Source organism: Melanotaenia boesemani, chromosome 19 (assembly GCF_017639745.1).
Source record: "Melanotaenia boesemani isolate fMelBoe1 chromosome 19, fMelBoe1.pri, whole genome shotgun sequence".
Classification (NCBI taxonomy): Eukaryota; Metazoa; Chordata; class Actinopteri; order Atheriniformes; family Melanotaeniidae; genus Melanotaenia; species Melanotaenia boesemani.
The window spans coordinates 2,438,856-2,453,815 of record NC_055700.1 but is presented as its reverse complement, the minus strand read 5'-3'; the positions used below and the strand labels follow the sequence as shown (position 1 = coordinate 2,453,815).

At 41.7% G+C, this 14,960-nt stretch overlaps 1 protein-coding gene across 1 annotated transcript in view; it reads right to left on the bottom strand.

Annotated features, from left to right (window-relative positions):
* The window catches only part of LOC121629662 (zinc finger SWIM domain-containing protein 6-like), a 50,915-nt gene that overhangs the window by 24,388 nt on the left and 11,567 nt on the right, over positions 1–14,960 (bottom strand). The window contains 3 exon segments of the mRNA XM_041969371.1: positions 1,751–1,901; positions 3,421–3,569; positions 4,741–5,097. Of these exon segments, the coding sequence (XP_041825305.1) occupies positions 1,751–1,901; positions 3,421–3,569; positions 4,741–5,097 (657 nt within the window).

Here is a 14,960-nt window from a genome sequence, read left to right as displayed (position 1 = left end):
TTATTGTGAGTAACAAGAAAATAAACCAAAGAAGTCTTTTCTTCTGTTGCTGGACAGCTGAATTATCCTGCTCCTGCAGACGTGCTCAGTGTGAGACTCCGGGAATTAGTCTGAGCCACAGAGAGCATCACAACTCCCCGTAGTGAAGTGAAATGATCTGGAAACAGGGGCAGCAAGCCTCTGCATTTAAAAACAGAGGGAGCAGGTGGTGAAGACGAGGGATCAGGATCCCACATCCTGCCTGAACATCGAAACCGAGCCAGCTCAAGACCAGAATGGATCATTTTCATTCAGAATTATAAGCTAACACAAATTATAATGTAAGGTAATAATTAGCTTTGCAAAATGATGGGGGAATATTTGGGACTTCTGATCATGAAAAAGACAGAAACATCTTAAATATCAACTTTAACAGTTTGAATGCTAATTGGGATACTAATTATGATGCATGACATTGGCCGTGTTAGCTTAGCATGCTAACAGACCAGAATATGCTAATTTGCAGTAAACACAAAGCTGTTTTCCTGTTTCTCTCAACAATGAAGGCCATGTATTTTTTTTACTGAAGACACATCAGCATCATCAATTTCTGACTAGATGTCACAATTACTTAATTGCACATTTAATTGTGTTTCACTATCATTACTTTCCATTAAGGACTATGTCTGAACCATGTCTGCAAATCAGAGCAACTCAGAACAAAAACGTTATTGCTTGTGCTGCTTTGTTCTTTTATTCCATGTTAGTGTGGGAAAGTATAGCAGAGGAACTTACTCACTCCAAACAAACGGATCAAATCATCCTCGTCAGATTTCTGTAGTTATATAAAAAATCACAACGGAGGACGCCCCACCAGCCTAAAGAGCAGCCATAAAAGAGTTGCAGAGAAAGGAACTGAATATGTTTCATCATAAGCAGGATAAATACCAGCTTCGTACACTAAAGTAAAGGTAAATATTCAATAGTTTGGTAAAATGAAGTTAATGTTTATCTAATGTGATATTAAAATGAGATTTTTTAAATTATTTTTGTAATTATGTTTGACCCTAGTTGGGTTTACAGCAACATGACGCGATCACTGAATGTTATACAGATGGAAAAAAAACTAAAAGCGTCTTTTTCATGGATAGTTCTGCTGTTTTAACACAAGTGTTTAATGGTCTGTAGAAGCAAGCGTATTTAATTCCAGATTGGTGGTGTAGTTTCTTTACTTCCACTGTTTCAGTTTTATTTATGTGTCAAACAGCTGCTACTCTGTTTAAGGAAGCTGGACGTCAAAGCTGAATGTGTTTCCTGCTCTCCAAAAGAAATGTTCTAAAGCATTTTTATAATTTAGTTTCCAAACAGAAGATTCCCAAGTCCAGGTATAGGTCCTGTAGCCTTTTCACCTTTATAATCCTCTGGGTTATAATTGGCTATTATTGACAACTTTTGTTTTAACCATTATACTTTATCTTTAAACCAGTTTACCGGCCTTGTTTGCTTTAATTCTGTTTAGCACAACCTCATGTGTGATTTTAGGGTTATTTTTTATTATGACATCCTGTACAGACACACTGGAACCTAAAATAACACAAAAAACCATAATATCTAAGTAGGAAAAAGATAGATTTTTTGTGTGTGTGTGAAAACCACAAACATATTTAACAAACCATTTTTATAACTTAGAATGCAGCAATGCAAAAATTAGCTAACATAGTTTTAAACGACTACTAGTTTATCAAACACAGTTTACTTCTATTTTCTGTACCTAGCTCGTCCCACAGCTGCCGGTACTTGTCCGTCATGGTGGTCCCCTGTTGCCTCCACAGTGCCAGTCTGGGGTCACCCATGAACTGCTCTGTGATTAGCGTTAGCATGCGAGCACCGTTGGAGTCCCTCATCTTCAGCATCTCTCTCACCTGCAGAGACAGAAGAAATTTGGGTTCATTGTAAACATATTTTGAGTTTTTTATAGAGCCCAGAGTTTGGTGATAATATGGGGAAAAAGTCCTACATAACCTGCCAATTACAAAAAAAAAAACATAACAAAATAGTTCACAAGCTATTCCAACTTTTTATGAATGTTCACCCCTGCAACCTAAACCAAGACTGGGTAAAATCTAAAAACTCCAAACACATTAAACACATCACTGAAAAGTAGTTGATGAGGAGCTACATACACAGAAGACTGTCATCTGCATATAAACATACACAGAGTGTAAACAGGACCCAATACAGGCCCTGGTGATACTCCAGAGATATACGAGATTACTACAGAAGTGTCACAATCAAGATACAGTGCATCTGGAAAGTATTCACGATATGTGTCAGAAAGACTTGAGGCTGGAATTGCTGCCAAAAGTGCATCAAGGAAGTATTGAGCAAATGCTGTAAATACTTATGTACGTGTGATTTCTTAGTGTTTTATTTTTAATAAATTTGCAAAAAACAAACAAAAAAAAAACTTTTTCACATTGTCATTATGGGGTATTGTGAGTAGAATTTTGTAAATGGTTATTTCCTCCTAAAAGAAAACACACATCTTTTAGTCAACACCAGAGAAAAGCAGCCCAATTCATCCAGGAATGAGTAAAGTAATCCTCATGTTGTTGTAAAGTAATGAGTAATAGGAGGAACTGTGCTACAGTAGGAGGTAAAAAGTGAACCTGGGCAGGTTTCCAGGTGTTTTAATAGAGGTGTTACGCAGGTAATTATGTCAGGAAGCTATTGGCCGATGATGATGATGATGATGGACACCTCTATCAATGGTTAGAGTCAAGAGGATCCAGGGATAGACCCACATTCACCTTAGAAACACCATGAGGATCCAGAAAGAAGTGAAGATAGTCTATGATAAGAAGAGTGAACCCTTCACTATAAAACCTTCATCTCCATGGAAACCAGCAGGACCTTCATGGTTCATGTTAAACAAAGAGAGTCATCGGAGAACACATTAGCAGAGTTTCTGGAATCAAACTTTTCTCCACAAACAGCAAAAGTAAGACATGATTCTGGTTCTGGCTGCTAGCTCCAGAGTTTCTGTCCCACAGTGATGAGACAGACGTCTTTGTAACCAGCAGAGTCTCTGCTGTCATGTGACTCCTGGTTTGTGTGGAGAAATTAGCAGAAGCTCTGAAGTGGACAGAGCTGTTCTCATGTTTCCTACATTCACATAGAACTGTTGGGGTTTTTTAACTGTTTGGTTTAGATGCTGATGCTTGGTAGAGTCTTTTAGCCGAGTTTCTCTAGTCATGTTGCTATGCTACATGTTAGCATTGCTGCTTCCTGGTGTCTGCAAACATCTTTTAGACTGTAGGATCTTATGATGCCTCCTATATAGGAGGATCTAGTCAAGAAGAGTTTAATCTCAATGAATAAACATTTACCTGGGTAAATAAGGATTAAGAAGAAGAACTTATGTGGTTTCAGGGTTGGTACCTTGCTGAACAGTAAGTTAAGCTGCTTTCCCGAGCCATGGTACCCGCCCTGGGAGAGAAAGAGCTTGACTTGTTCCTGGACTTGCTCCTCGTCCAGATGCCAGCAGTTCTCGTCGTCCACACTCGCCCCTGCCGTCGGATCTGGAGCTCCTGCAGGAAAAGATGGAAAAAAAAGAAAGAAAAAGAAATAAAATCAGTTGGGAACCTTTTCTGAGCATTCATTCTGCATTCATTACTTCACAACATTCAGTGGAACAAGAACTATTCAAAACATTTAGTAAGTTTAGTAGCAGGAAATACAAACGTCTATTTAAATGATTTTTATTCAAGAGCAGTGCACACGAATATGCTCACATCAGCATGAACAACGGCTTGCCCTCTGCCTTAATGCATTAAAGCTTAAACACTGATCGATAGGATAAACTCTGCAACAACAACCCGCCGGCATGAGCAACATCTGTAATGCTCAACATGCATCCCCAGGGGGGATTAAATACATATGATTCCAGCAAAAAAAGGCTTCAGCCGTTTTCCCTGGAGAAAACAGACATGGAAGAAGATACGGAGAAAATGAGGCTAAAAGTGAAACGGGTTCAACCACCAAGAGGCTGCAAATCCTCAAACATGTTACTGCCAATTAACTAATGGGCAAAAAAACAAATGCATGTAAACAAACTGCAGTTTAATAAAGTGCAAAATAAAAATGGAAAATGAGAAATCAAACAAATTTTAGGAGAAAACATTCACGCAGGAGTCCCAATTCCTGCTTCTCTGTGCAGCTTTACAATATTTGTCCCATTAAACACAAGAACATGTTTCCAACGGAAGACAAACTGACACCCACATGATGCAGAGCAACTATCAGAATAATGAAAACACCAATCACACGGCAGCATGAAGTCATGTCGACATGTGAAGACGACCAAGTTCAACGTGAGCATCACAATGAGGAAGAAAGGGGATTTTAGTGGTTTTTGGTCTGAGTATTTACTGGGATTTTTACACACAACCATCCCCAGGGTTTCCAGAGAATGGTCTGAAGAAGAGAAAATATCCAGTTGTTGATGTCAGAGGAGAAAAGGCAGAACAAAATATGTTTGTTTTTTTTGTTTGTTTTTTATGAAAAAATATAACTGAATTGTCTTCCATGGTTTTAATCCTTAGGCTGGTTACCTAGTCATCCAGCATTTTCTTAGAACAACAAAAAGCTCCAGCTGGATTTCTGCTGGTGAAAAACGGAGGACATCGAACACAGAAACCTGCTTTTAGCAGTATGTTTGTTTATACCTGAGCTGCATGTTTGCGTTCGTCCTGAACTCACCGTGGACCTGGTTGATCTCCGAGTTCTGCAGCAGGATTTCATCCGCCAGCTTCTGGGCCGTGGGCAGCACCTCAGTGTGATGCACGGTGATCAGGTACTGCACGAACTTCTGCAGCTGGTCTCTGTTCATCTGGAAAAGAGTCTCTGAGATGGGCAGGCGCAGTTTGACCTGCTCGGGCTTCCGTACCCGGTACAGGGAGAGCGCCACCACGTGGGAGCAGTAGAAGATGTCCTTGTTGCCGCAGCTGCAGGTCACCGACGTGATCTTGCAGCGGTCGAAGCTGACGGACACGTTGCAGACCAGCTCCGGTTCTGAAGATGTGGCCGGTTCCCGTACAGTTCCGCTGAGGTGGAAACCTGCACAAAAACACGGGAAATTACTCCTGTTAGCGATCGCATGACTTTAATTTTCTATCTTTAGTAGAAAATAATGTCCACTTTAAAAACATTGAAATTTTCAGTTCTGTAAAATAGTTGGTCCACAGCAAGGGATTAAGAGATTCTAACAAGCAAAAAGAGGTCTGGTGGGAGAATTATCCACGATCAGGAATGTTTGCCTCACTTGTGGAGAATTTCAAAGTATGAAAGACATGAGAGAAAACACACTGAGCTGCAGAGGTTCATGCCACTAGCCACAAAACAGCTGCGATGATCCCCAAATAAAAACAGCAAAGGTTAAGAACAATGTCTACTGAGGGCATTAAAGACATTACTCTCAGATCTTTGACACAAATTTCAGCAAAGCTTCGGAGAGGTTCAGAGTTGGGTCAGGATTGTTGCTCTGAACCAACATTGTTTACGTTTTTCACCTTCCTGATTGGGCTCCAGTTCCTTGAATCAACCTTCATTTCCCTTTCACAACACCTCCAGGGCTTACCTGACCTGATCACCCTCTTCCTGAGTCAGCACTGACAGGATCACCTCACCCCCAGCTCAGTCCTGCTATCCTACCGCGAACACAAGAACCTGAACGCAGCAGAAATCTGCAGGCATGATGTGTGAGCTTAAACACACTTCTGAAAATCTCTGATAATAAACCTTAGACAAGGCTGACATTTTCCTTTGAATCTGAAAATAAAGAAGGCATGAGTGGGCATGAGGTTCAAATGCTGAGTCAAACTCAGAGAGACAGCAGATGGACATGACTTGCCAAATAATTAACATACAAGAAGTACTTCATGAGCTAAGAAGTTCAGAAACAGATGATCTGATGAGGTTGGTGGGTTGGCCGTGACAACAGATGGTGTCAGAAAGTTGCTCATATAAATAACCGAGTTTATCATCTACATTCAGTCTGTTCTCATCCATCCTCACATGAACACTTTCTTCTTTCCAACAAACACAAACAGGCCGAGCAGTTGCTTATTTAGTCCTGAATCACAGGAGCATGGTGTACTTCTAGCAGCATGCTAGCTGAACAACATGCACGGTGGCCAAACGAGAGGCTGATAAGCCACAAAGCCAGACGGTGGCAGACGAAAGCGCCGTTATTAGATGCTCGTCTGAGCCAAGGGAAGCAGAAAAGTGTCAGAGATCCCACCTTCTGTCCCATCTGCAGGGTTTAAATGAGACGATGTTTCTTCACATGTTAGGTAACCCTGTGGATAGCCTGAGAGGCCCAAACATGACACGGATGCTTTTTTAAATTATTTTAAATTTTAATCTAGTTTTAAATATTTTTCAGATCTATTTTTTATTTATTTTACTTCATTTTAATTTTCTTTTGCTTCATTTACTATTTTTTTTAGCAACATGCCCAAATAATTAAATGTGATTTCTTATATAAAATGAATAAAAGATCAAATAAAAAAGTAAAGTATGAGTGAAGTTCGGAATACAGACGTCTCAGCAAAGAGCAAAATGTTTAGATTTTTTTAGGTTTCATGAGGTTTATTATAATAAATAAATATAAAAGAAGTAAAAGATAAAGACAATATTAAATAAAATTTATTTAATTTCATTCCAGTTATCCAATTAAAAAATAAATAAAATTGTTTGGTGTACTTTCTGAAACCATAATGTTAATAGGTTAAATAAAATAATTGTGCTTCATCTCTCTAAATGCCACCAGCTGGTAGATGAAAACAAGCGAGGGATCATCTCAGCCTTCGGCTCTGCTGGGTCTCAGTATTTCTGACGGCTGCTGTGAAGTTCCTGCAGGGAATTTTAATAAAAACAGAAAAATGAAGAGGTAATAATCTGACGTTTGCTGCAGTAAATCCCCCCTTCATGAAGGTTAGATTAACCCTGATACGTCTGACGTGTTTATGTTTGGTAGGTCTGAAAAGTAAAACCCAGCAGAGCTGGAACATTAGCCCGGAGGTTTGATTTCCACTTTGCTGGGACGTTCTCATGTACGTGTCACGCAGCACATGGCTGACACATATCAGCCCTGCTGGGTGGAAGATGGTGGTAAACTGAGTAGGTGTTAGTCTGCAGATGTGTTTGACGAGCCGCAGTCAAACAGGGCGGAAGGAGTCGATAAGAGGCTGAAACTGGTCTAGAAATAGAGAGGTTGTTGTTTGGGTTCTTCCTGCCAAGCAGTCCCACACCGGGTCTGACTTTACACCGCCCCACATCCTGGCTTTTCTCTGCCTGAGCTCGAACGCCCCGCCCCGGTCATGCCTAACCCACAGCTGAACCTCAGACGTAACAGAAACACAGTGACTGGAGGAGGAAGCGGCTGCTGGAAAGTCTGCACGGCCTCAGCTGAGCGTGCACATGCAGCAGCGTGGGCTTGGCGGCGAGCCAGAGCCCTGAGCTCAGCACTTCCTCTGCTCCTGGCAGCTTGCATAATACAGCTCTGTGCTCCACACACCAACCAAACTTAACCCTTTCACCCCAACGCAGCCTGACACCAGCCTCCGAGTCACGTCTGGCCTTCAGGTTTCTGTCTGATTCCCTCATCGTCCTCATGTCATGCTGACATATTCAAACAAAACAAGTTCTGGCATCTCAGAAATGGGTGAAGGGCTTCAGTTCTGCTTTTAATGGCAGTCACAACGTTTTAGTTAGTCTCCTGCAGCACCAGCCTCGGACATGACTGCTTCTTTGTTCTGGACCAACAGACATGATGCTAACGTAGCACCACTTTTCCTGGCCTGGATCCTGGATGCTGGATCATGGGAATCTGCAAAACACCACACAACTGCTTTTCTGGGGGAAAAATACCCAAAAATGTTTGTGAAATAATTTCAAACTAAAGATTGTTTGATTTTTATATTTTATTTTTTTTATTTTGTCCATCTGGAAGTCAAACTGGTCTGGGACATCGTCGGAGGTCCAGAAATCAAGAGGTTGTTTATTGTCAGGCAGGTCAACAAAAAGAAAACATTCCAACCAACAAGCAAACAACATCTCCACTAACGTACACAAAATGGTTTTTTCTTTAAAATCTCCAAATATAAATACACTAAAGTTATAATAAAAAAACACTAAAATGGGATAAAAATAATTAAATGAAAGAGAAAAATAAATTAAATAGAATAACAACGGTACCCAAAACGCAATCCTTCAACTATGAAGGGAGGACATGACGCCGTAAAGTTTACATGTTCCAGTTTGGATGATTCCTAACTTGGACCCAGACATCCAATCAGATGTTGGTAAATATGCACTTAAAGATGCAAAGAAAAAAAAGAGGCGCCCCGATGAAAATTCAGGTGGATTTACGATCGTGTGGCGTTGGGGTAGCCGGCGTAGGCTTGGGGTAGCCGGCGTAGGCTCGGCGTAGCCGGCGTAGGCTCGGCGTAGCTACGCAGAGGCTCGACGTGCACCTCTGCTACGCAGACAGTTAAGCGGAGGTGCTCCCTTGTGATTGGTCAGTTTGGGATCACATGTTGCCGGATATCTGGATCTTCTCGCTGAATTTGTGTAGTAACCACCGTTTTTAAAAACATTAACCAGTGGATCAAGTTGATGAGAGGCTGATCGAATTCATTCTTCATTTTGTTCCACAAGCTAATAAAGACACTGAACCATACTGGACGCCATTGTTGTTTAAAAACAGGAAATATTACTAAACTGAAGTGAACCCTCAAAAGAACTCTGATCTGGTAAGTTTACTGGCCGATACCACCCCTGCTGCCACCTTCAGGGTAGGAGGAGAAACTGCAACATGACACCAAAACTACGCGTTCTCCCTACGCTCGAGTGCGAGAGCAAACTCACCATCGTCAGCTACGTCGTAGCCAACTGCACACAGACGCCGCTCGAGCATAAATCCGCCTTCAGCGTGCACACCCAGGTGTTGTGTTCCCATCCATGCAGACTGGAGCTAAAGCCAAAGGAAACCCAGTACTAGGGTTTGTTGTCCAGTGTGAAAGGGGCTAAAATTTCTACAAAAATCTCCAAAACGTTTTATGGAGTTAACGTCTAGAAGCTGTTTAGTTTCCTCTACGATTGGCTAACTGAGGAAACCGAACCCGGACTTTAACAGCAACATTCAGAAATCAGGATGAAATCAGCAGATGATTTACCAAACAAGCATTTTCCAAAATGACGTCATATAAAATGGTGACATCATCAACATGAAGAGCTCGTCGGTTTAACCGCCGGCTGATCTGGAAGTGGCTCATCCTGCAAAGCCAGCCATCAGGCGTGAGATAAGAGCTTCCCGGCTACACAGTGTGTGTTTACAAGTGTGTGTGTTATTGTTCTGCTGACAACGGTGAATCTAATCTGTCCCGTGGAGATGCAGCGCTGCCTCTGGGACCGGAGTAAAGGAGTAAACAACTCATCAATAATCATGGTGGATGGATCCCAACCCGACTGTAACCACTGGTTTCAGACCAGTTAGCTAGTTGTAGAAAGTATCTGATGATGATGATGATGATGATGAGGGAGTCTATGAATCCAACACATTGCGGATCATTTCTTTAACCATCTATCTTCACGTTCGCTGACATAATGTTGGGAAACAACTTCACTTCTGTGAATGGAGGAGTTAGCTGTTACAGGAAGTGGTTTAATATGTAAATAACAGAATTTATCATTAATTATTAATCTTTTTATTTCTAACAACAGTATTTCATTCATAATTGATCAGAAAATCTATTAATCCACCATTTTGGCTAAAAGAAATTAGTCAAAGTCACTTTATTTGTCAATTCTGCAGTATGTACAAGACATACAGAGGATGGAAATTGCTTTTCACTCAGACCCAAGGTGCAGACAATAAACATTTAACATACATCTTTAAGTAAATAGGGACATTTATTGACTTTTTCAGCCAAACTAACAGTTGTTGATGGAAAGTTAGATTTTTTCGTGTTTTATTGATGCACATATTTGAGGTGATAAATATCACAGTATAATGACGGGGAAGGGATTAGCATGAACTCCTGTGAATGGGGTAAAGGCATGTGGGGGGTGTGAGGAGTTGGAGGATGCACCTTCCAGCAGGTTGAACTTCAGGTCAGTGAGGATTTGTGTTAAAGTGGGTCAATCTGTGTCCCTGTTAGGTGATCACCTGCAGCTCCTTCCTCGCAGCGTGAGCTGGAACATGTATTGATCCTGATCTTGAGTTGCTGACAGAATATCTGCCTCGTTTGGATGATTTCCACCAACCCACAGTAAGTTTACATGTCTATCTGCTCATTTTAATGAACCTGAACTACATCCTTATTTCTGAAATAGTGCAGCCTTTTCTCAAGACTGAATGGACAATTTGGGAAGAAAACATAAGTTGTGTTTCATCCAGTCAGTGCTGGCACAGACCAGCGATGCTAGTTTACTGTCTTCAGACCTGCTTCTTCATCCAGTCCATCGCCTGCTTTAGAGGCAGAATTTGAGAAATACTACACAGCTGAAGGAGTCCTTCACGGCCCCGTGAACAGAAATTCCTCAGCTCTGTCAGAAAAACAAGAGGCCACCTTTATGTGCATGAGAAATTACAGACGTGCTCGTTACTCAGACGGGAACATGTGCTTCAGCTTGGGTGCAGATGAGGCCTGTGTGGCCTGAAACTGGGGGCATTTTTTATTCCTATACGACAGATACCAGCCTTTTAATAGCAGATAAGAAGCTTTCAGATACCTGAACAACGTGAATCAATGACTAACAAATATGAAAGCACTCACATGAATTTATACATACACACACACACACACATATATATATATATATATATATATAGGGTGGGACTTTAATGCGTTATTACAATTAATTACAAAAAATGAACGCATTTATTTACAGTTTAAATTCTGATCCGTTTCTCAGTGTTCCTGGTACACAGAACACACAAACGAACACGTCAGCGTTTCCTTTCCGTAATTCCCGCCAAATGACTGGATAGATGACTGGCTGGGTGGAGATCCAGGCCAAAGAGGGGGAGTGAGCAGATTATGAGAGTATTCCAGTGATCGCTTCTCCATCAGGAACTGGGATTTAAAGTTTCCGATGACTCCTGGCAACGTGCACTAAGAGAGTACATGCAAGGCTCCACTGGTCCGAAAGTAGACATACCAGAATATGTTCCGGTGTGGAGCTGCTCCCTCCTGCCAGGCTCCGGCCACCCACCATGTTTTAGACATGCCCAAAGTTGGTACCGTTCTGGTCCTCAACTTCTGACACACTCTCTTCTATCTGTGGCAAACAGATGGACCCCGCTCCTGGACCGCATTGTTTGGTGTGGTCCCGGCGATATCTGGGGCACGATGCCATTGCTTTTTCATCCCTAGGAGCCAGACACCTTACTGGAAACCAGTTAGGCCTCCCACACACAGGAGCTGGGCTGAGGAAGTAACGGCACATTTAAAACTTGAGAAACTGAAACAATCAGGGGAGGTTTTACAATGTTTGGCAGCCATTTTTTAACTACTTCCCAGCTTGGTACACTGAGATTACCACTGACTCACCATCGCTGGAATGGGTTAGAATTTGTACTCTCTATTTTCTCTGTTCTCATTATTCTTATCATCATCATTATTATACATGAATGTTTATGTTGCTGCTTTACTTCTCATATATATCTAGAGACCATGTCTTGTTGACCGCGTTGTACATGTTTGCAGCATAAAAAGACAATAAAAATATTTGAATAATATTTTACATTAATCGTATTTATCTTAAGATACTTCCACGTTCTGAAGGGGTTTTTCTCCACAGCACACACACAAGATGCAGATTATTTATCTGACTTGGCTCAGGCAAATAAAACAACTCCTCCATGAAAGATTGCACGAAGCTGAATCTCACCGGCGTTTTTGGTGTCAACTTTTTCTGTTTAGATGTAAATAAAGAAAAAAAAACACTGAGGTTGGAGAAGCGAGGATGTTTCCCCAGTTAAAAGCATCTGTGTGAGTGCTGTCTGTTCCCAGTGTGCTCAGCAGAAGTCCTTAGTTTATCCTCGGAGGACAATCAACGAGTCGGCCAAAGTTTCTCCTCTACAAATGCATTTCCCCTCCCCGGAGACCCGGCAGGTCTCAGCAGGATCCTGACTGAGCTGAGCTGAAGCTGCTAATGAGCAGCAGCTCCATGAAGACTTGAAATCAACTAAAACCTTTTAGCCTTTCCTGACATGTTGGTCGAATCCCAGTTTTCCAGGATCGGAACATTTATGGATCATTCAGGGGAACAACTTGTGGGACATTTTTGATGAGTCACATGTCTGTGGGACTAGAAATGCTGGTGTAGCTTAACGTAAAGACGGGAAGCAAGACTGATGAATTAATCTGATGCCAACCCTTAAAACTCCGACACATCTCTGGCTATTTTTGGTCCACCTGTATTTTTCTATAGGTAAACCAGTGTGTAGAAGCTGAAGCCGTTCCATCCGTCACCCTGCAGACATTGGCCCTCATTTATCAAGCCAACGTGGAAATGAGCTCATCTGATGGCAGGAACGATCTTACGATAGGATCCATGTGTGATTTAAACGTTCGTATCTGACCAATCCAGCGTACGAATGATTGGGTCTTTATAATCTGCTGAAATCCATCGTACTTAATTATTCGTGGTCCAGAGGCCACACCCAGTGAGGTCAAACCATGGAGAGGAGACGTTCTGCTAAATAAAGTCTGTGTCCGAATGTCCACCCTGCTCTCTAACCCCTCGTTCACTACACAGGGCTGCACTACATAGCACATTTGGACATGAAGCTGCATATTTTTTCCTTGCCGCAGACCACATGACTACCAGCCGTCACCATGACAACCAAAACATGTCAAGATGTCATTCCAAATCCAATCCAAAGTGTGTGTAAATATTTTTATTTTAATCCTTATGTTGTATTTTATTCTTTGTTGCATATTTATTCAATAAAAAAAATGTTTTTTCGCCTCCTTGTGCCCACAATGCATTGTGGTCTATATTGACCCGTCTAGTGACCATCAATACTCGCTACTTTTCAAGATGCATTGTGGGTAATTTTGAGTGCCCTACGTTTTTCTCTCTTGACATCCGGACACCCCTACAAAATGGCGTGACCCCTCAATAGGGCACTATGTAGGGAGTACGGCCCAAGAAACTTTTCGGGGGTCGAGTTGGAGAGTCTCACTTGTGAGGTGGAAGGAATAAAGAGGTTGTTTGGCAGCCTAAACACTGGACACAAAGGCATGAACAAAGACATGGAAGGGGATCAGGGAGGCGGTTAATAGCCTCGCCGTCGTTGATCCAACTCTGGCTGAGGTATGAATAAAATTCTCAATAAGCAGCACACATACTCATGATGAATGTTTTATTGGTTTTTAATCTGGATGATGGTCCATGCCTGGTACCAGACAGTCACAATTCTTTACTTTGCTCGCTTATAAAATATAAACGACGCTAAGAGATGAATGAAAATATTAAAACAGCGAATAAAACTTTTTTTAACTGAAGAAGAAGAGAAAGACGTTGGGGAGACCAGGTGCAGTTTATAAGGTTAAACAGGAAAAATCAAGTTTCAGTGAACGCATCACGTTGCTGTAAACCCAACCAGAGCCGTATAAAATACGAAACTCCAACCAGCACGATAACATTTCGTTTCCATGGGACGTTAAAGATTTAGCCACGGTAAATGACGTTAACTGATGAGTCACCTTAACCTGATGACCTCGGTCTGAAAGTGTGAAATGACTCATCATTTACATTACTACAGCAGCATCAGGGAGATTTCAGGTTTCTTCTCATGACTCAACGCTTTTTTATCTATATATGCAGTGTGATGTGAGAGATGTGACGGACATTAACTGGAAGCGGTCTCTGCGGTCTGGCTTGGTCCAGTTTACTGTAAATGTGGCTTCATTATCTTCTCATTTCTGTTTCTGATCCTCTGAGAATCAAGCGGAGGAAGCGGGGCATGCACCTTCCTCCCTCCATGCTCACCCCAACAGACTTCTTCATGTTTGAGGCTGTAAAGAAGCGACAGCTCTGGATGGAAAGCTGCACAAGAAGCATTGAACTAAACTAGGTGTTTCTGAGAATTCATGTTTGATTGATCTGAAGTTGTTCGGAGATGAAAGCCACCGTTCAGGAACTGATGTTCTCGCCTTTAACCCTTAAAACTCCGTAGATCTCCGGCCCCAGAGCGCTGCTGCTTATATACTGGCTGGCCTATATGATGCTGTATTTATGGCTTTTACGGGCTGAACGGCCAACTAGAAGACATGTTGGCTGGGCTTTAACTGTCGCCGTAGCAACGTAACAACGAGCTTCCATCAGAGGAAGTTATGATTTCCTTCCTGCGTCACAGCTGGCAGATGTGCTGGTGGTGGTGGGATCTCTCATCATCACGACCTTCAGCTTCGTTTCTGTTTGGTCTAAACACACAAACGTTTCTGAGATAAACCGTCTGACCCTCCTCTTCATCAGCCTTCATCTTCCTGCTGTACCTGAACAAACACCTGCTCCCAGCCGGACTTTTTAACTTCCTGTTCAGCACCGTGTGATTCGTCACATTTCATCACTGTTCCCGTCTTAGCTGAGACAGAGCGCCTCCGTTTGACCTCAGACCTTCATCATCCTTCATCATCCTTCATCACTCAGGTGCTGAGGAAAAACTACATCTATCAGAGTTGGACAGTAGATGTCCTCAAGCACTAAATGTGAAGCAATTAACGGGAACATCTTTATTAATACATGTTTTCATCTGTTTGGATTATTAAAGTTCATATTTTAGACCAATTTAAATAAAAAAAAAAAACACATTTGATTGATTCTGGCTCTAGATGAGAAAAACTTGGTTTCTTTCCATTAGATTATAGTAAGTAAAGTATTTTAAGGTTTAATTTAAATTAAAA